This window comes from Ambystoma mexicanum, chromosome 8, assembly GCF_040938575.1.
Source record: "Ambystoma mexicanum isolate Mex_15411 chromosome 8, UKY_AmexF1_1, whole genome shotgun sequence".
In the NCBI taxonomy this organism is placed as follows: Eukaryota; Metazoa; Chordata; class Amphibia; order Caudata; family Ambystomatidae; genus Ambystoma; species Ambystoma mexicanum.
Window position 1 is genome coordinate 1,141,227,375 of NC_090929.1, and position 22,468 is coordinate 1,141,249,842.

The 22,468-nt window shown below is 42.9% G+C and overlaps 1 protein-coding gene across 1 annotated transcript in view; it reads left to right on the forward strand.

Moving 5' to 3' along the window:
• RTKN2 (rhotekin 2) overlaps positions 1-22,468 on the forward strand; it is a 497,356-nt gene that overhangs the window by 395,810 nt on the left and 79,078 nt on the right. Inside the window, exon 10 of the mRNA XM_069611200.1 lies at positions 9,478-9,643. Coding sequence (XP_069467301.1) covers positions 9,478-9,643 — 166 coding nt within the window. The remainder of the gene's footprint in view (positions 1-9,477; positions 9,644-22,468) is intronic.

The window sequence follows — 22,468 nt, forward strand, 5'->3', positions numbered from 1 at the left end:
ATAACCATGCCTGACATCGGACGGCCGACAGGCAATTTGATGGCTGGATTGAAGAGTGTTTCATGATTATCCCAAATTGGTACCGCAGTAAGCCATGTCTCCTGAAAGAAAACTATATCATATTGATTCAAATCGTTCCCATCATTATTTAAAAGATGGGAGAATCCCCTGGTAATCCAATTTACCAAGGAGATCCGTTCCAACCTCCCCCGATCATCAGCCTGCCTTTGGGCCGATGCACCGGTCCTATTACCCAGAGTTGGACCCATATGCATTGACTGATGATGATTATTACCATCTATACCTTTTCGCAAACCATTCATGTTCACACACTGCACTGATTGCATTATGACTTTGTCAGAAAGAAGCTCCAATACGAATCCTAGGGCAAACAACTCTTCCTTGGCCTGCCAGATCACGTTTTGAACTACTCTGGACTTAAACCACAATATTACTGAGTTTAGCTGATTCTCTACTGTGAATTCTACCAATGACATATCTGTAGAAACCACATCATGCAGTTGGGGGATGTCTGATAAAATGGCCATAACCGCCCGCCTGTTAAGGTCATATTGGATACAGGGGGGCCTCCTGCATGACAGCACTAAAGGAAATGATACTGGTGTGGTTTTCAACGGTGGTCTGAGAGGTGGCTTACTGTGATTTCCCTTAACAATAGCAGAGATCTCATCACCTTGAACAAAGGGGCCCTTCATTTTCATGATGGCACTCTCAATTAGGGTGATTAAGGGGCCCGAAATTTGCGATAAGTCTCCTATGGGCAGGCCAGCTATAGAGTGGGCGTTCGTCACGCCTCTTTGAGTGTCTGTCGTTTCTACGGTCTTCAAGGACTGTACTAATTCTGAGCTTGACTGACTTGCTTTATCCATGGGCTGTGTAATCGGGCAGAGTACTTCTGCTCTGAGAGATGCTTCTAAAGCTATTCTACTTTTATCCCTATGAGCTAGCTCTGGGTTACAAAGGCCACTTTGTTTCCCTGGGGGCAGGACGATTGATGGTGTTACCTTCGCCATATATTCATCAACTGCTTTCCTGGGTATGTATGTGTGTATATATATATATATATATATATATGAGTTTTGGGGGGGTTTCCCCCCACATATATGGTACAATTCACCTTCACAACTTCACAATTCGGTCAATTGTGAAAAGGTCAATTGTCATTTGAGCAGTTGTAAAACAAACAATTCGTATACAACCCTTTCCTGATCTCTGCACGCTGAACCAGCAAGGCAGGATCAGTACTCCCGTGGTCCCTATATACCATTGACAAAACTTGTGCTGTTGATTTTACTTGAGGGATTGGCATTTCATCTAAACCATTGTCAGCTTTTGCTATTTCATCCACAAGATTATCTAATGGCAGATATTCCAAAGCTTGGAGTGGGCGAAAGTTCAAGTTCCCTTTCCTCTGATCCAGGGCTCGAACTTGATATTTTTGTTTGATGCCTTCAGCTGTAGCATTAGTGGTACATTTCTGTGTTGAAAGCACCTTAAAAAAAAATGTTTCACTGAAGATTTACCTCCTATTTTTTTCAATTTCGGTTGATTCTTCGGTAGCTTTTTTGCTACTGCTTTTGGTGCTGAGGAGCCTTTATTATCTTTATGGGGCGGTTTAACTATCTCCACCCCCTTGTCCTTTACATGTAATACAGATGACTCAATCAAACTTACATGCACTACATTCAGGCTGTCCTCTCCTGTTACCATATGACCACCCCCACCTTTTGTACTTTCCAGAATAACCTCATCAAAGCACGGTATAACCGATACAATCGAATTTGGTTTTGGATTCTCTTTGATTACCTCTCGCAGAGAGTCCTTTGCAATAGCCACCCCCTCTGTTTGAATGGCCACCGAGGTCAAATAGGATTTTTTTACCCTCGTTGATTCATGCATGTCCCAAATTTTGACCAAAGAATCTGCATTGACAACTTGTGCTTTCATAATTTGAGCCATACTTTCACTCTGCAAGCTTAATTTCTCTTCACATGCTTGCAGAGATCTGGACATGGAGGATAACACTAAACACATAGCTTGCAGGGCGACACCCCAACCACTATCTGTCTGCTGTAAAGCGACCAATGTATTCATGCTTCGACTAGGAAAAGACAGGTTGGCACCATCCCGCTCGACATTCGCTGCATTAGATACAAATATCGGAATTTCTGACACATTTGCCACTTTCCGCTCATCACTAGTCGGTTTGGCTTGAGGAGCTCTCCGTGAACATTACCGGCGAAGCTGAGAGGTTGTCTGGCAAGCGATTGTCCGAAAAGACAGTCATTTGGATCAAGGTCAATAACAACATCCACCTTATCGATACATTCAGTAGGATTTGAGTTTCCCTTGACCGGTACTCCAGTTGCCGGAAGAGATTCAAGGAGTGCTGTGTCGGAGATGGAGCACTCTAGGGGCTGGATGAGTAATTGCTCCCCTATCTGGGGGATTGCTGGTTTTTCCCCAAAAGTTCCCATTACCCCAGGCTTTAGTGGTGTAGTTCCGGTTTTAGCCCGGAATGCTGAAAGGGACCCATTACAAAATTGACGGATGTCAACATTTCCCAATGCAATATCCTTTGCTCCACCCCTCCTGGGTGTGGAGCATGAGTGTATGGGGTCACCATATTTTCGCAAGCCCCTGGTATTTGCACCCCTGAGGGTACTGCGTGCAGGCATCCCTGATTTTAGGGAAGGGCGCATTTGAATAAATGGGGTTCCTTACCTAACTAGCTTTCAATAAAAAGGGCCCTTGTCACCGGAGATCCCTGCCGCCACGACACTGCGGCGAAGCGGGACTCTGCGTGGACTCCACGTGTGTGTGTGTGTGTGCGCGCGCGCGCGTGTGCAGGGTCTTGTTTAAGTAGCCCGCCCCCTTGAGCGTGGTAAGGCCTTCTGGGAAGTGTAGGCAGAAAGCAAAGCGCTGGAAGGCTTAACGATCCGACGATTTAAAATGATCCAAAGCTCCCGGCAAAGCGGGACTCTGCGTGGATTCTGATATTATGCTTCATAATTTCCTAAGAAGGATTTCTGCACTTGGTGTAACTTGGTAATTGTACATGATTCTAAACATTTCTAAAGGCTGGTCAATCATAGGCTAACACCGTTTCTAAAAGGTCAAATAAAAGCTCAGGCTAACTGTTTGCGAAAGAGCGATCATTGTATGCTTGATGGCCTTCCCTGATGACAGATGAAGACATACATTTACTCTACATTCCCCTCCCTTTCACTCACGTTGAAATGTGAACGTTTATAATCCATGGCTTTTAAGTCATTTCAGATTGCTATTATTGACTTGTGCCACCATTTCGTGGATCAATACATTTTTGTGCTGCAAATGGTGAACCTTATTTCTTAAACACAGATGGGGCCATTCATCGGAATTGTAAAAGAATGGTGACCACTTTAAGGATTCTTTGAAAATAGATTAGCTATTATGAAATCATATGACGCTCTTTTGACCTGTTCGTTTAAATACATGAGCAGTGTTTCCTTCCAATATCTAAGATAAAAATCGTTAGAAATAGCCTTACTTTGAAGTTTCAAGTTAAATAAACATTATGCTTGACTTTATCCTATTCTCACAATTTATTTTATAGATGTATAATGTAGAAAAAATAACTAGTCCTTAGTCTGATACAAAAGTAATGTCTAAAATTGTTGTCATTGCAGAAATTATTTAATAAAGTTCTAACAGCACCCGTGTTTCTGTTAAAAGTTCTAAGATATCCTTGTTCAATGCATGTTTCTGAAATCTGCCAGACTTAATTTAAAAACATATGAAGCCCTGTTTTGATTAATCGCGCTGCATCATTCCTGTGAATTGTATTGTATTTTTATGTTTACACAAGATGGGAGTTCAAAGCAGTGTGTAAAGATGTAAGTGGCCATCACAAGCTTGTTGTGTGATCCTAGCGCGATGACATCACACACACTTATGTAATCCCCATCTCCACGTAACTGCTTTCGGCAAAACACATTACAATGCTTGCCTTGTTACAACCCTTCCACGTTTAGCAGATTTCTGAAAAGCGTGCAGATGCATTGCAATGCATGCCATATAGGGTTTCTAAAATGTATTGTGTAATAGAGCGGAAACGGCATGGCCTACGCTTTGGCACCAGGGACTTTCTGTACCGGTTTCTGTTGCGTTGGCACGAACGACAATCGCAGATGTAGTCGAGGCCAGCTTCCTTTTACAGGCTGTCATTTGGCCACAAGGTTAATTCTGACTTTCTTTTTAGCCTACTTGACAGAAACCACATGAGCTAAAGGCCAATCGGTCAAGATGTTGATTTGCAACAGTGCTTTTTCTCTACTGGGCCAAAGGTGGCGAGACCAGTGGCGCTACTGGCATTAGAAACGAGTTCTGCTTTTTCAGTCTTAGACGCCATTTTGAGTTCAGATCAAATATATGTGCACTGTGCTTAGGGAAGAGGTAGAGGGAGCTTCTAATGCGTTTAAAAGTTGATAGTCCAGCATTGCGAATGCCACGTCGAGCCAGGGGGCTGGGAAGAGCGTGCATCCCATCGCCACAAAGATCGAAGCTGTTATCCTTGCTTTTTCTCTTGAAGCAAGTAGAGCTGGGTCTTCCTATGCATGTAGCGTGAAGGACGATGAATGCGTGCTTTACAATTGTTTTCCTTTAAAAAACAAACCGATGTACAGTCCTTGTGCTTCTTATCTTGCTGTTGTTGCTTAGCTTATGTTATGTCCCAACCGTAGACCAGAGGTGAAGAAATCCACAATGGATAGTCAAGTCAAGCTGACAGAGGGCACCGCCCAGTTGGTAGGTGCATTTTCTTATCGGATGCAACACCAAGAAAATCACAGCTGACCAATGCTCTGGTCTTGTACACTGCTAATTAAAAGCTTCTGGTAACAGAACGTTGCAGTGTTAATAACACAGCTAGACGCCACAATTAACCATTTAATATTAGCAAAAATGTTGCAAACTAAACCTATTCTACACACTATGTAGAGCCCAATTTACTGATATGCCATTTAAAAACAAGGTGGTGCTTACAGTAGGGTACAGAGCAATGCCCAGTTTGTTTTCAGAGATCTGCTTTCATACAACCTGAACTCGGCGATTGTGTTAAGATCCACAAGTTATTTCTATTGCCCAAGTTCCAATTCCATTCCAATTCCTGGTTCCAGATGTAGGTCCAAAGAGAACCCCCCCCCTCCTGACCCCATAATTAAGCCCAGCATGCATCAGATCAAATACTGTAAATTAAGATTCCTAAAGAAAAGGTTAGTCCAAAGGAAAACCAATCGCATAAGTTTCAAATCGAAGAGCTGACCAAACCCAATCCATGAAGTCAGTAAGCAAAGTCCTGATCTACCAGGTTGGGGCCTCTTTATTCTCTCCTGGCGCATGCAGCAACAATCGGCCAAAGTATAACCAATCGGCATTAAGTAGGGTGTAGCTTATTTTGGGTCTGGCTGTGGAGCGATATCGCGTGTGGCCGGCCTATCCAATCGAATCTGCTAAAAGTCGAACATGTGCAAGACTTTCAAGCCATCATAAAATAATGGTACAATCCTAATGCAATGTATCCTTTAGGCCAGAAGGTGGCAGACTTGCATCACCAATAGAGACGGCTGCAAGCGATGTTTATGAAACAATGGCAAGTGGCTTAGATCTTCAAGGCATAGGAAGAGCACATTCAAAGGCCACCCAGTGAGCAAAGGCCTTTTAGCCGGGTAATTGTGAGACCACCAAAGGATTGCACTTTGGGGCTGGAAGCTTGATGCATAGCGACACTGACCGATAGAAGTAAACAATAACGACTGCCCATCGCACAATTCCAGGATGATGCTTCTGAAAATACTGCTCTAAATAGGATACAGCGGACCAACGAAAGGCACTCTATTACAGAGCATTTGATAATTGAGAATCTAGTTATGATTTCACTACGATAAATGGCGGCATATTTTAATGACAAAAAATGTAGTGCAGCTGAAAAAAATCAACGAAGGGAGGAAACACAGGAAGCTTTTGAAAGCAACATCTCCCCCCCCCCCTCCCACCCCCCAAGTTACACAGTTGCACTAGCTTCTACTAAGTTGGTGACGCTAGATCAGAGCTTTCATCATGACGCACTTTTTCTTCATCCTGGAACAGCTAGTTGACAGCGTTGCCCCCTCCTGTATGAGCTCTAGCAGAGCGCAGACGTGCTTTCTACGTAAACGCAAGCATGCAGTGCCTGAATATGACGTATTTATAGTGTGCATGCAATGCTTTAGCCCCATGACGTATGCCCAATGTGTTAATTGTTGAGCTAAATCGTGCAAGGATGATCTTTTTTAAAAATGACCTCCCACTACGTTTTGCCAAAAACTGATACCAGGGTAACCAAAGATAGAAACCTCTTCATTTATGGACTCCTGAATGCGCAGGTGAACGTCAGAGCTTTCATTCTTCTATTGTTGCAACTGCATTTAAAATGATTGCCCATACTACTGCAAGTTGATTGTATGCTGGTCCCAGCACATCAAGCATCATCTTTCACCGGCCTTGCAGATGGTTCCCCCCTGGCATGCTTCTCGCCAGCCTATGCCCACCCACTCCGTCATATCCAAAGGGCTATGTCCTCGTTTTGCAGTCCCAAGCCCCGTGTATGCTGGGAAATTGGTGGGCTTTGGGGATTGAGTCCTTGCTGGTCCACACAAGACGTTTACGCACTTTATATCCTTCTTTACATTTGGAGATGTTGACTCTTGTGCATGGTGTTGCAAGTACACTGTGGCCCGTGTGCAGTATTGACATGACTTGTCCTTTCACAGATTGTCCCTGAGCTCATTGTACTTGGGTTTTTATGACACGCTTAATACCCAGAGGTTTCTAAGCGCAGACCCGGGGATCGAACCCGTTTCTCCGAGCTGCCTTGCTTCCATGGTGAGTGCGTTGCCCCTGAGCTATCCTGCCGGCCCAGAAGATTCCTGAAGATGAGTGCCTTTGTGGCACTCTTGGCGAAAGATTTGAAAACCTATCACCTAATGTAGTTTTCATACCTTTCCTGGATATTATGGCTTAGTTGTCGATGAAGAGAAGATAATGACGCCTAACAATTTTCATGAGCTCCTTTTATCTTTGTACTCTTATTTTGCACCACTTAAAACTTTTTGCAAGCATTCTTAGTAAAATAAAGATTCTGGCAAACATTTCTTTTTAAAGTAGGTTTGCTTTGTTAATTTACATACTGAACGCCCCCTGGCCCCAAACAATTGAAATGTGTGATGTCCATCTAGTACTTTTGAGTAACTATGTCAAAGTGATGGCAGCGTGCATGCCATTAATGGATGACTTTCACGTCAATCTGCCCTATTTTAGGCACTGGAATAAATGAATTGAAAGACTGCCCCTCTCACCCAGTATTTGAAATTGACATCCTGAGTATTCCGTTTGATCAGATATCCTTAGATTTACAGTACTGGACATGTACACTATACCTGGTTCGAAGTCCTAAAGTGGAAGGGGCTCATGATCCTGTAATCCAGACCTCTTTGATTAAAGTGGCCAAAGACTATAGCATGTTTTTCAGTGTTAATGCAGGATCTTAGTAGGTGGATTGTGAATGGAGTAGAAGTCACTGGTTGGCGTTAAAAAGCAAGTAGGACATGCAGTGGGGAGCACTCGGTGGCTGTTTGTGCTCTTAATCAAAAAGCTTTCTGGCAAATGGTTTCAAACTGCTTGAAAGGTATACCCACCAGTGGTCGAAGTGTACGAAAAGAAGTAGTGGAACTGTGATCCCTACTGGCCTGCACCGCTCCCCTCAGACCTCATTGCCGCACCCCCTACCATGCACAATCAAAATCCCCAAACGCATTTGCCAGCTCTTTAAGGAAACGTCCTGTGCAGTGCACTGAAAGTGCAAGTTTCAACTTCTTCCTACACTTTTATTTTAAAACGAAACCTTTCCGGAACGGTTTCTTTTTAAAATAAAAGTATAGGATTGGTAAAACCTATTTAAAAGAAGTAGAGGAGCACCGCTCCCGCCCACTTCGACCACAGATACCCACCCAGCCAGAGACTTGTATTACAGAAGAGACGTGGTACTCTATTTGTGGGTATATCTGGCTGAACTTTTGCCCAAGAAATGCATTCGACTGCAGATGCTGCAAGACTCGGAGGGGAGGAGTTGGGCTTTTTTTCACTCGCACGCTGCAGCCTTGGTTTTCAGGACTTCAATTGGTTTACAGAAGCAGCTCAAGAAAAGTAACGTGGTTAAAAGGAATGGTTTTACCATAAATGTGAAGGCGCATTAAATGGGATGGCTCCATATTAAAACTTAGGCTTCATTTGAGGGTAAGTGAGAATCCATTTTTTATTACAGTGTGGTGTCACTCGGTCAAGATTGTTATTGGTGAGCACAAACGGAAAAGGGGGACTGGATCCACAATAGGCAAGGATGGCCAACCCTTAATTCTCAGTGTTTTTTTGGTGGGTTTGAATTGGTCTTCACTGACTATCTACGGTAATTATCGAATAAGAACATACCTATTGAAAAATGACAGATAGTTTTTGGTCGAATTTGCCAGGGGTTTGTGTAAATATTTAGTAAAAAATAGATGGTGGGGTTAAGGGATTAGGTGAAGGTAGGGGGGTGCAGGGTGTGTGTAGGGGGTCTCCCCACAAACATTAAAAAAATGAGACCCAAAAATATAGGTGATTGTGCAGTAGGTATTTTATTTTCGATCATTTCAGGGATATCCTGTTCTACAGGGCCCAAGCAAAACCTGCTGAGCTCTGGGGCAAGTGTACACCAATGTACTAGGCTTTTAGAGAAAACGGGTTCCTGATTAATCGTTTTGCCCTTCCCAAGTCTTAAACTGAACTTTGGGTTTCTGGACATGGGCTATGAATTTAGTTTAAATCAGATTGTTGTACTGGTTAAGAGTCTTGAGTGCCCCCTTTCACCCCACATACAAAGAGGTGTGTTCATGGATGTCCTGAATGGTTAAAGGTTGTGCTCATTGCTCTGGTTTAGGAGTATTACACCTAAAACAGCAGCCTTAAACCTAATCTGTTTATATTGGAAACCATTTATCTTAAAGATGCACACATTTACAGAGGTTAAAGTGCAACATTTGGGATGACCAGAACATCCTACAGAGCTGTTGGGAAGTTCCTGGGTCATCGTTTTTGATGAAGAAACGTGCTTTGATATTGAGAATACTTGGAAGATTTGGAGCTTTCTTTTGCTAGCATTTGATGTTGTACCTAGGGATTTTGCCACTGGCCGCATTCATGGGAAAAATGGAAGGATGGGATTGTATTCAGATTTTGCACCTTTGAGAATACTCCTAAAAGGGTTACAGAAAAATAAAAGCTGGTCTCTGGTATAATGACAATTCCACATGGCAGTTGAGATCACCACTGAAAGATGTTCTGCCATTGATTTGAAGGTAGCAGCTCTAATAGATGTTGTTCCTCATGTTAAATTTGTAGGAAACCAGAATTCGATCTATGAATAAAGACTCCTCAAAAAGATCATACGGTTTCTCCATCATCAACCCCATTGCTGGGGAGGCTACAACTCAGATTTTTATGGTCGACAGCAGAGAAGATCTCCAGAGTTGGATGGAAGCCTTTTGGCAGCACTTCTATGACCTTAGTAAGTGGACAATCTAGTTAATTTTTATTTTCAGAACTCCAAAAGTAATGACAATATAGTTTATGCTCTTTGAAAATAACAAACGCAAATTGCACAATTGACTGAAGGAAGAATCTCTACCCTGCCGCGGGTATGTGTTTATGCATTCAAGAGCGCCCCAAATGGATGCTTCTATCGCCAATTGTTGTATTGTTTGTTTATTTATAGAGAGCACCGGGCCGCCAGGCATTTGGGCGCTTGCAAAGATTATGGTTAGTTACGGTTGCAGTTACAATAACAAGATGAACATGAGACGTACAGGATAAAACAATATTCAAAGAAAATTTACAAGAGTATATGTAAGTGCAGGGTAGGTACAGTAATATACATTTATACAAATCATGGATGAGGATGTCCGAGGTCACTAGAGTGTAGCCAATGTTTGGCACTAGTCTTTAAGGAATGGACCTAGGGTGTCCAGGATAAAGTTCCAGAGTTGTGCTGTTAAGACTGGAAAGCTGGATCCTCCAATTTTTTGTTTCGTTTAAAGTTGGGGATTCTGATACTGTTTGACTGAGCCCTTCTAATAGGGCGTTCAGAGGTATGTTTAGTAAACCTCTCCGTTGAGTATATAGGAGCTTTGTTGTTGAGGCCTTTGTATGTCCGGTTTAGTGCTCTGAACTTAATTCAGTCTTTGATGGCCAGCCAATTGGTAGATCGTCTTTGGTTGGAAATATGCTGACCTTTGGGGATGCCTAGGGCCGTTCTTAAGGCGGAGTTTGGCAGGGTTTGGAGTTTGTTAGTATTGTTTACTGGTGCCTAGTAAAGTGTGTTGCAGTAATCCTATTTGCAGAGGATTCGTGCCCATGCAATCGTGATGCAACTTTCAGTAGTCAAGAATGGTCTACATGCGTAAATTAATATGCATGTGTAACTGGTTGCAGAGGCTGTGGTATTTACTTGCTTGATAAGGTCAAGAGCTGAGTCGAAGTAAAAACCTAAGGTCTTTAATTCCTTGGCGACTTTGATTTTAATACCGTCACTAGTTAAGGACCTGTTTTGAGTAGGGATTTTGTTTAGTTTATCAATGGACCCGATGATTAGGAGTTCAGTCTTTTCGTCATTAAAACATAGACCATGGGTGGCCATCCAAGTTTGTAAGATTTGTATCTTTTTCGTGGCCTCCCCAGATAGAGATAAGGATCTGGGTGTCGCCAGTATATCAGAGCGGCATTGTAAAAATATTATACAAAATGGGGGAGACACATGACCCCTGAGGTACGCCACAAGTGATTGGTACTGGGTCACTTGCTGACGAAGGCAAGAAGACTTGTAGGTATATTGTCTAAAAAAGAGTTTATCCATGTGGTGGCCTCTTTGGAGAAATTGGCAGCTCATTTGAGGTGATTACATAACACTTTGTGGCCAACCAAATCAAATGCAGTGGACAAGTCTAGAAGTTCAAGAATTGCGATTTCGCATGTATCTTTTCAGTCATCCAGTTGGTTCTTGAGATCGAGAAGGTCTGTCTCAGTTCAATGTCTTGGCCTGAAATCGGATTGCCAGGTGCCTAATAAGTTGTTGCTCTCCAGATAGGTTTGAATCTGTAGATGGGCAACTCTAAGATTTTAAGGAGAAATGGTACTGTTGTAATTGGCCTATAATTGGTAGGGACACTGGGGTCAAGGTTAGGCCAATCCCGAGACGCACCATTCTGGCCCCTATGTCCAAACATTAGGCTTTTGAAACTATGCATATGCTCTCTTCTTCCGCTCCCCCAAACCCCCCTCCGCTGCCCAGCCCCCACCAAACATCTAGGATTGAAGTTGCTGTTCTTACGGTCTGTGGGCAGTGCAAGATTTCCAGTTCTTCATTTAGTAAATATGAGATGCAGAAGGGTATGCAGGTTGTCGAAGAAATGTACATGTCAATGGCTCAAACAATGTTGATGGGAGGTGGGTGTGGGGGGACCTAATTGTAAGTGAATTTAAATGTAAGTGCAAGTTGTATATTTAAGTGAGAAATGTGTCCTCAATATCCAGTAATAGGCTATGCATAGGTTAGAGACCCCTTCACTTTAATTAAATGTTTGCAGTCAGGTTGGAGTGATTTTAATTTGGTAACTAATGTGTTTACTGACAAGGTTTGTTTTCTGCTGGCTTAGCAAGTTATTTTGCTAATAGGCTTAAACCACCAAAATCTACTTCGTTTTTGTTACAAACCGAAGCAGTTTCAAGCCTGAAATATAAGGGTGAACATCAGTGCTGGTTATCTCTTAAAGTCTGGGGAAGGGGCCTTGGGAAACTGGACTTGCCTGTCTCCATATAAAAGACAATTGTGTTGCTTGGGAGGACTGATACCTTCCTTGGTGTAGTCTTAGAATCTTCCACTTATATCGAAGTCACTTTACTGAAAACCAACAAGTTGCTGATTAAGGAGCTGGCTAACAGTTTTGAGATTTCTAGGTGATTGTGAGCTGCCAGTTCCTGTGTTCAGCCGGCATTGCTAGTATCAAAGGTTTGCTTAACTAACATCCGATATTAGAGTCCTGCCTGTGACTTTCGCAACAAATGTGGTGGTTTAGCCTCCGATTCATTGCCGAAGGAATGCTCCAGAGGGCTCGTCTGTGCGAAACCTAGGCCCAACAGAGAAGGTAAGACTTTGTCTTAACGGTGATTTTGCTGAGGGGAGCCCCCATATGTTAAGCTCAAGAACAAATGGATTTTATTCAGAAGTGGGTTCAATAAATATTTAAGTTTCTAATTTTGTTTTTCTCTAGTGACTGTTATTCTTGATCTGTAAGAAAGAGCCCTCTTTAAAAGCCGATCCGCTCTAGGGACAGGCTGCTTTACAGAGGCAATATTCTTAAAAAGGTCTGTGCACAATTCAAAACCACTAAACGTATATTGTACTTCTCCTACGAGTCCCACTTGATGTAACTTGGAACAGGTTGTTTTAAGGGCTGTCATCGGATTACTATAAAGGTGCTGAAAAGTAACCTTGTGAAAGAGTTGTCGGGCTGTCCACTCGGACACAATGCTTTGGCAATTGTCTTTGGTAAAGACTATTCTTTGTCAAGTTTCTTACGTTGTCTTATTCTCCACAGGAGCCACTAGTGATGGACACTCTGCTAGCCCATCTATATTGCGGTTCTATCCTGCCAATAGGATCTGATGAAGCTCATATATCTTTGTGTGTAACTTTAGTTACCTTCCGTACCCTGTCATTCAACATCCTAGTGTGTTAATGGTGGGTATTGTGATAAATCCTGGCAAAATCCTGGGGCAAGCTTCTCGCAGCAGCTGCACATTGAACCAGTGAGTCAGCCTAGAAGCGTCGGGGCTCTCGGACGTTCAAATACGCAAAGTGTTTTGAAAGCATTTTTGAATACCGACCACATAGAACTGAAAAGAATGTGCACATGGTACAATTCACCAACCTGAAATGTCAGTTGGGGGAACCTGGAACCAGCATTGCCTAAGCAAAGACACGGAAATAACGAGGCAAGAGTTGTGCAATTCAACTGCCATTAGATGTCCTTTGGGGGAAACTTGGAACAAGCATTGCCAAGAGATTGCAAGAAAGGTTGACGGAGCTTGAACAAACACTCATATGTAGGGATGTCAGTATGGGGGAAATTGGCACAATTAACAACTAAAGTCAAAAAGGTTGTGCTATTAAAGGAGTACAATTGTGAAGTACCCAAGGAGAATGCGAATGTTGCAGAGTGGCCTGATAAGAGTATCGGGTAGTGAACCTTTTTGAAAAGAGATACCTGGCAGGAGAGTACACCAGGGGATCTATGTGAGCCAAAAGGGGGATTTTCCTGCCGGGAGAGTAAACCAGGAACTTACAAGTTTTCAGTGGAGAAGTTTCCTTGCAGGAGAGTGTACCAGGAAACTCACTTTGAACTGGTGTGTTGAAGAGCGACTTGGTCATATTAAGTTCTTGTTTTAATTGAACATTTTGTCAACCAGAGACTTTGAAAATGCTTGCCTTTTTCCATGCTTGAATCACTACTGGAGAAATGACGTTTGTTTAGGCATCCTGAAAAGTAGGAAAGACTTTAATTTGACATATTCCAACCAGTGTTGTGAAAACATTTTGTTTTGCCATTCTGAAAGATTAGCGGAGACTTCCTCTTTGCTATATTCCAACCAGTGTTTTAGAAGGAACACTTGTTTTGCTACCCTGAGGCGAGTATTAGGTAAAAGACATGTGCATTGCCTTTAAGAAACTGGTTTTGACACAGAACACTGTGAAGTGGTTTCCCGAAATAATCCCGGAGAAGAGAAACCACCCCCTGGACACAAGGATTGTTTTGAGTATAGTTATATGTTTGAGTTATGCACGCTTCTGTTGCATTGAAATTTGAAACATTACCTTTCACCTTTTGCTTGTGTATGTTAGTGTGAGGCTCAGATTTAGTTTGGACACAAGGCCAGCCTGCTTTAGCTTTAGTGTCATAGGAAGGGACATTCACGTTAGGATAGGGAAAGTTATGCCTTTATCCAAACCCTTTTCTGTTCATAAAATGGCTAATGTTGTGAATATTACCATGTTGTGTCTGCCTCCCAGTATACCGAGCGGTAGCCATGATTTGTGTTGCATCTAGCAATGTCTTGGTGCTGTTTGCACAGAGCAACAATTTTACTTCTAACCAAGTCCTTGATTTACCTTGGAGAAAAGGAACCAGTTAATCCAAACAGGTGCCACTTCAAAGTTTAATTTGTTCACAAATTGTTCAACAAGACTTGTGCATTTCTGTATAAGTGGTACTATTTTACATGTAGTGACATGAAGCAAATGCCTGACAAAGGAGCATTTGGATCATTATAGGATTGTTTACCGAAGAGGAGCTGTAGAGACCAAGGGATCGAAGATTCACCCAAAGCACTGGGGATCCTTCTTTGATTGTTAAATTCAGGCCACTAAAAGCCGCGCTGAATCTGATGCGCTATGACAGATGCCCTCAGGAAACTTAAAGAGCAGTTATAAGAACCGAAAGAGTGAGCAAGCCTCGATGTCCCAAGAAACGGAAAAGGTTGCAGTAGACTCTATCCAGCACTCCAAGGAGGACCCTACTGAAAAAGAATCCTACACAGGATCAGTCACCAGATCAACCCCAAACATCTCCTGCCATCTCAACCAAGAAGCCAGGTTCCATTTCAGAGTCCAGATGCATCCGTCGGTGAACCGCCAGAATATAGTTAATCCACTGCTGTACGATCATTGGGAGGCACTACCTTGCAATGGCTTAGTCATTGAAGTGCTGAACAATAGATGGCCGCTTTCTAATCTTTTTGGCATCTCACCAGCATCTAATGTGCCTGCATCCTTTGAAGGGTACCACATCACATCTGCTTGTGCTGATGCTGCAGGGTACCTTTTTGAGAAAGTTTGCTCGGCCAGTTAATGACAGTAGCTGTGCACGCATCATGGCACTCTGTTGATCTATTTAATATTGTGCAAAGATTTTCCTAAAATTCGAGAAGACCCTGTTAACTTCCAAGAAGTACTTGTAAGTTATTATTGACTGTTATTACTTAAATTGTGCAGACCTCAATCAGTTGCTAAGAGCTGCCATTCCTCCTGACATGTTCACTTTATTGAGGCAAATAAGTAACTGGCATTTGTAAGAACACCATAGAGAGGCTGCAAAAAGATTACTGACCGGTTACTCCATGACCTAGAGGTTTGCCCCTAGAAGATGAATTGTACTCCTGAAAAATGTATGTAATCAAAGTAAAATGACTCAGATAATTATCTTGAGGGACTTGAGAAATCTTTTGATCAGTTTTCGGGGTTCCCAATGTGACGACTGCACCACAAGTTGTGGTTTCTGCATTCATAATGGGGTTGCACTGCAAGATTTCAGAAGGAATTGAAGTACTCATTGGCTGAAAAGGCAATACATTGGCTGTGGTGTCTACACAGCATTTTTATGCAAAAGCAGAGAACGACTACTGTCGCAAGAAATAGTTCATGCTGCAATATCCAGGAGGGCCTGATTAAATGAATAATGGTAAAAATGTGGCAATTGTAGCCTTCGCAAGGATGGCTGGGCACGGAGCAGGACCAGCTCCCAGAGACGAGGAAACTGTGCAGAGGGGAAGAAGGGTCCCTTTTTTAATAAGGTCAAGAAGTTAAAGATGGATCAATATTGAATGTATATAATGAGTGTAATTATTGTAATGAATGTGGGCAATCGGAATACCCAAATCAACCAGCTCAGCAGCCAGTGCTACTAACTCAGATCCTGCCCTCCTTTTTGCAGTTTTTCAGCAGCCCTCACAGCCTAAAACACAACAGGGCTGCCAGGGGAATCAGCCAGTGAATTGTGCTATAAGTGGAAAGTGCTTCATCATGGCGGTGCATGAGCCTAACTTTAGCATAGAGAGGTGCAGAGCCCTAATCATGCAGTTTAGGGTTTGAGGGTAGACGCATACTCATGTGTACCCGATTTGGTGCTGGTGATCTGGATTCAGTAGACACTCCCAATGTTTTTGAAACCATCATCAAGAAAGTAGATAAACATTATGAGAAGAGAGTGAGCCTTGTTCTGGAGAGAGGTGGTATTTCAACACAAGGGAGCTCTTGGAGGGTGAAAGTGTAGACTTTCATTACAGCACTCCGAGATCTTGCTAACGCGTGCAATTTTGGTGCATCTAAAATAAACGTCCCAGAGACCAATTTATGCTCAAAGTGCGAGAGAATAAAATGAGAGAAGACATTTGGACTAGGGGAGATCATCCTGTGACATACTTGAGATTGCTAAAAGGGTGGAACATACTATGGCATCTGTTAAGGAATTACAATTGAAAGTTACTAATACCTGTGTCTCCAACACTGTAAATGCACTGGCAAGAAGGTCAATGTGCTTGGGGATTCTGACTCAGACTATACAATTATAACATGCGGAAAATGCTTTGACTGAGAAACTATGCAAACCCAAAGTAATGGCTAGTGCCTATGGAGGGGCAAGGATAAAGTCTGTTGGGTTTATTAAAGCAGAGATTACATTCCTCACCAGTAAGCGCTGTAGCAGATGTATGTGTTAGAGTGGTAGCCTCCTGGGGTGGTATGGACAATATGCCCTAGGGATAATCATCAATCCCAAAGTTCTGGGTCACATTGCCACACTTGCCCGAGAGTTGCGAAAACCAGAAGATGTATTTGAGTATTTGTTCAGAAGTGGTATAGGATGTATAAAGGGATTTTCCCACAAGGTTGTTCTAAAGCAAGGGGCTTTTCCTGTGGCCTTGAAGGTTTTCTGTGTATCACTAGCACTAAAGGAGGAAGTTTACAAGGAAATTAAGAAATTATCACAGGACATATTTGAAAAGGTGGAAGCCTCTGAGTGGGTTTCCCCAGTTGTAATAGTTTGCAAGGCCTATGTATGTCAAATTATGTTTCGATTTGAGATCCCTTAAGAAATGCATTGTGGTAGATACATTCCCCTTACCCAATATTGGGGAGATGCTAGGTGTGTGGTGGCGGCCAGGTTTTTCAGGACTCTGGACCCTGCTGCAGCCTACCACTAGAATGTTTTACATACACGCCTATAATAACTGGGTACCAGTCAACATTTAAGTTTCTAAATGAAGGAATTGAATAAGTGATTCCCTGAGCCCGGTAACCCTAAATAATTATGAACATTAATGAAATTATCTTGAAGATACATTTAATCAAGATTTGGACAAAAAAAACACATTCACTGCGAGCTGGTAGGATAGTTATACGTGGTCTTGCGGTGGGAACTCATTAAATCTCAAACGTAAACAAAGCACGCTACGTGCATTTGCTTGTAAGTATTACTAATGAGTCATCCCGAGCGCGTGCGCTCATGGATGATTTCCTAGGTTAACAAAGTAGATGATGCGCAGATGTCTTAAATCAAAGTACTTCAAACCTCAATGTCTATAACTGCTTCAGAGCTTGCTGTGGACATTCAGAGTCAAATTCTTTCAGAAAGCATGAGTGGGTGTGTCCTACTCAATGGACCTGAGCATTATTAAATAGCATTGTACTGTTGATTCCTACTTGTAACGTTGGTTACGTTTATGTCTGTAGAGTCTCTGCTTGCGTGCTGATCCTTAGCATTCAAACTTACACTGTGGTGGCCTAGAAATGATCGCACCCGCCACTAGTGTTAATTATTCAATGCTACGTGGTGGGGGGTGTGAGGTGACAAATGCTATCTTTGTTGCATGTAAAGAAATATCTGTAGCAAAATGGATAAACTGATATGTAATTCAAAGGACAGGAGGTAATGTGAAACTCCGGGCATAGTATTTTTAACCCTCTCCACCTAAATAATTCCATGACAGATCATGCTCACGTTTTGTTAGTTTGTACTGTGGAGGTAAGTGACACTGATGTCTAGATGGTTTTATTCATGAAATTAGATCCGTTACAATGATCAGCAAAGTCAAACAGTTATGTTAACAGATTCCAGGTGGATAAACCTGTATTCTGCTAATCACGATGTGACATTCATAACAAAAAACTCAACATTCAAATAATCACAGATAGGCTCTCAAATGGAAATACTCATTCATTCCGTTTGGGGTAAGGCTTCCTAATTTCTCTATCCAGTAGAGCTGCCTCTGATTTAGTTTAATGCTAATATTACCCCCTCTCTGTGGTCTGCCGACCAACTCCAGTATAGTACATTTCAGTTGTGATCCATTATGTCTCATGGTCCTAAAACGTTCTGCTACTGGTGACTTGTCTTGTGCAGATATTACTTTTATGTGCATTCAAACGTTGTTTAGCCTTTCGTGTTGTTTGGCCTACATAGTATATCCAACATGGGCACATAAGTCAATAGATGAGTGCGCTAGAATCGCACGTAGCAGAATCCCTTAATTTAATCTTTGCGACAGAGCACAGATGTTTAACATAGTTACCGTTCATGACATTGTTACAATTACCACATTGAATACCAAGAAACGTACCACTTCTTCCCCAATGCGAGGTGGGTATCTCTTGGTCTTCTTTCTGCCTGTACTAGTTGGTCACGTAAGTTTATACCCCCTTTGTAGGCCATAAGGGGTGGTTGTGGAATGTTTGTGCAGCATAGGGTCCAGTTCGGTCAGTCTCCAATTTTTCTTAAGTCATCAAATGACCAAACTAATTCAGAAAAATTGGAGACTTCTCAAACTAGACCCTGTACAAACTCTTTCCACAAGTACAAATGTTTCACAAGTGTCAAAATTGCTTAATACAGGCGCGTTGACACTGCGCTCCTTGATCAATACAAATTCATCTTGACGAGCTGCTGACAAGACAAATGGAACATCCTTCTTGCATAACTTCCTGATATTTCTACACAAGTCTGCAAAGCCCTCTATAAAGTAGGCATAGTATTCTACTAAGCTCAGGCATGAAAGGACCGCTTGCCTGTCCTCGGGGTGGGGTGAGGGGAGGAGCATTTACTCCCACAATGGCATTCACTGAACTTTACTTTGGTAGAACTCTGTACAAGTCCCAATTACTCCCTTTCTGTGTCACAACTTTTTTCTCCTCTGTAGTGTTAGACCCATGGCGCAAAAGGGGTTCAAGACTTCTACCAGCCTATGATAATGTTCAATCTATGAACACCCTGTAAGCAGGATGTCGTCTTGGAAAACCAAACACATTTAATGTGTATTAAACGTTTGTGTATCATACGCTGGAAGAATGCAGCAGCAGAGACCAGCCGGAAAGGCCTTCTCTCATACCTGAATGTCCCTTCCTGTGTAAAGTGGATAAACGTCTTGACCTGGGCTGTAAAACGATCTAGTGCCATGCAGAGGCAAGGTCCTGAGAAACCTGGCTTCCGCCATCATACCTACTATCTCCCCAATATTGGGTAAGGGGAATTTATCTACCACAACGCATTTGTTAAGGGATATCAAATCTGCACATAATCTGACACTTCCATTTGCCTTGTGAACTACTACAACTGGGGAAACTCACTTGGAGGCTTCCACTTCAATTATGTCCTGTGATAACAATTTCTTAATCTCTTTGGATACTTCCTCCCTTAAAGCTACTGGCACACAGCAAACCTTCGAGGCCACAGGAACCGCCCCTTGCATTAGAAGAATCTTGTGGGAAAATCCATGTAAACATCCTATGCTACTTCTGAACACATCCTCAAATTTTATCTTCTGGTTTTTGCAACTCTCGAGTTACTGTGGCAATGTGAGCTGGAACTTTAGGATTGATGATTATCCCTAGGGCATATTGTTCAAACAACCCCAGGAAACTACCACCCTATTTTGACAAATATGCTACAGTGCTAAAGCTGATAGATATCATCTCTGCTTTAAAACACCCAATAAACGTTATCCTTGCCAAGCCATAGGAACTCTCCCTTAATTTGGGGTTTGCATAGTTTCTCAGTCATAAAACACTTTTCCACATGTTGGGATCTATAATTATATAGTCTGAGCAGGAGTCCACAAGCACATTGACCTTCTTTCCATTTACATATGTCAGTGACCATGTAACTCCCACATTATTCTCGTCAACCATACCATCTTCACCACTGTCCTGATTCATAGACCGTTCTTTGATAATTCCTTGGGCAAATGTTCTGCAATATCGTACTAAGTGCCCCTTCTTACTGCACCCCGAACACCCCACTACCAATGCTGGACACTTCACTAAATTAGCAAGATGGGCAGAACTGCCACACCTGAAACACTCACTATTGCTAGGCACTTTAGGTGCTTCAGTAGTAGCTTTATCGTTTTTAACATCTCTAACCAACCTCTTTTTAGAGGCACATACTTTCCCACCAGTGACATTATAAGCATTAAGCGCATTTACAGTGTTGAAGACAAGGAATTAGAATTGAAAGTTACTAATACCCATAATACATGCCATAGCATGTTCCAACATTTTAGCAATATCAAGTGCCTCGTCTAAGGATGGATCTCCCCTAGTCCAAATTTCTTCTCTTATTTTATTCTTTTGCACTTTGAGCATACGTTGGTCTCTGAGACACTCCTATGTTCCAAAACTGCGCTTGTTAGCAGGTTCTCAGAGTGCTGTAATAAAAGCCTCTACACTTTCATCCTCCAAGTGCTCCCTGGTGCTAAGTGCCACCTCTCCAGAACAATGTTCACTCTATTCTCATAATGTTTATCTAATTTCCTGATTGTTTCAAAAACATAGAGAGCACTTACTCCCCAGCATTGGGCAGCACCAAATCGGGTAAAACTTTGAGTATGCGTCTACCCTCAAACCCTAACCTGTGCTTGAGTAGGGCGCTGCGCCTCTCTATGCTAAAGCTAGGCCCAGGCACCGCCATGATGTAGTCCGGAAATCCGCTTTCCAGGTGTCCCATTTAGTGGTGGGTTCACCTGTGCTGGGGAGAAACTAGACAGGGAGAGCGCTCATGGTGGTATAAATCGGTGGTCTGTATGCACCAGGGGACAGTCACAGAAGAAGCTGTTGGTAGGTGTACAAGTACAAGAGGTAACAGATATGTAGGGCAATTAGTCAGTGCCTGTGCACAGACGCACAGAAATGTAAGGCTAAACAATATGGGGGGAAAAAGAAACAAAACAAACGAAAGTACTTCTAATGTGTGGTGCTTTCACCAAGAATCATAACCAGTGGCAGCTGGCAGTTAAATGATTGACACGTATAGATCCAGTAACAAAGGTACTTCACAACAGCATTCGTACAGAGTTCTGTTTGGTCATGTAGAAGGTGCACCTAAGCTCAAACATAGAGAGCTGGGCCTGGTGACAAGGAACAATCTCAGATACATTTATATAGATGAATACCACCACTGTTTCAATCCGAATAGCATCAGTGTAGCGCTGCTGTCCAAAGGAGCACATTTAACGATATTATAGCTACACAACAATAGTTATTGCTCAAAATCCATCAAAGTACCTCTGTTTCTCATGCGCATAGGAGAGGTCGCCCAAATGCTTTCCATCTGCTACTGGCACGGGTTAATGAAAAAGGGAAGAGGTTTCAACCATATGTACGCGTAAACTGACGGTGCTCTGACTTGAGGGGTGTGTGTAAACCGCTGGGTCCCCTTTGCCCTACACAGCACAGGGCATCGGCAAAGGGGGAAAAAAGTCAGTCCACCGAACAGACAGGAAAAGAACGCTCTGAGGTAGATCACATCAGAGCCCTCATGTTGCTGTCTAGAAGTAATCAAGCGCTCCCACTGCTAGCACATCGCTCGGCACTCCCACAAGCCAACACTGGAGCTCCGTTGCTGCTGGGCTCCTCGGTGCTGCCCAGATGGTGAACAGCAGGTGCAGTGGGTAATCCCAGACAAGAGCAGATCCTGGAAGAGTGTGCAGTCCGCCTCGTTGAACACGCTGGGCATCAGGGCAGACTAGCAGCAGGGACAGTGTGGAGGGCAGGGCAACCTCAGGAGGATGACACATTTTCCTAAACCACGCAAAGGACCGCAGCCAGGTACACAGTGAGGGACTTTGTGACTGTGACCCACCAGTACAGAAAACAGGGTGAACCCAAAAGTTGTAGGAATAGCAGCGACACCCAGTCTAGCAGAAACCGTGCCTGGCCAGCCTGGACAATGTTCAGGGAGAGGGCCAAGCTCCAGCTCGTCGCCAAATGTGAAGTAGCAAGGAAGGGAAGTACAAACCGCTTTTCCTCAACTGTATTTATTAAGTTGATTCTTACATATGTCCCTTTCCACTGATAGGCTGAAACTGCCAGAGCTTCAGAGGACTAACATATATACATGTAGAAGATTTCATCACAATGTGCCTGCCAGGGCAGGAGCTGGGAAATAAAAGTAAATAAACAACTTTGAATGATACGTGCAGTTAAAGGAAAACTTGTTGATTGACCAATAGT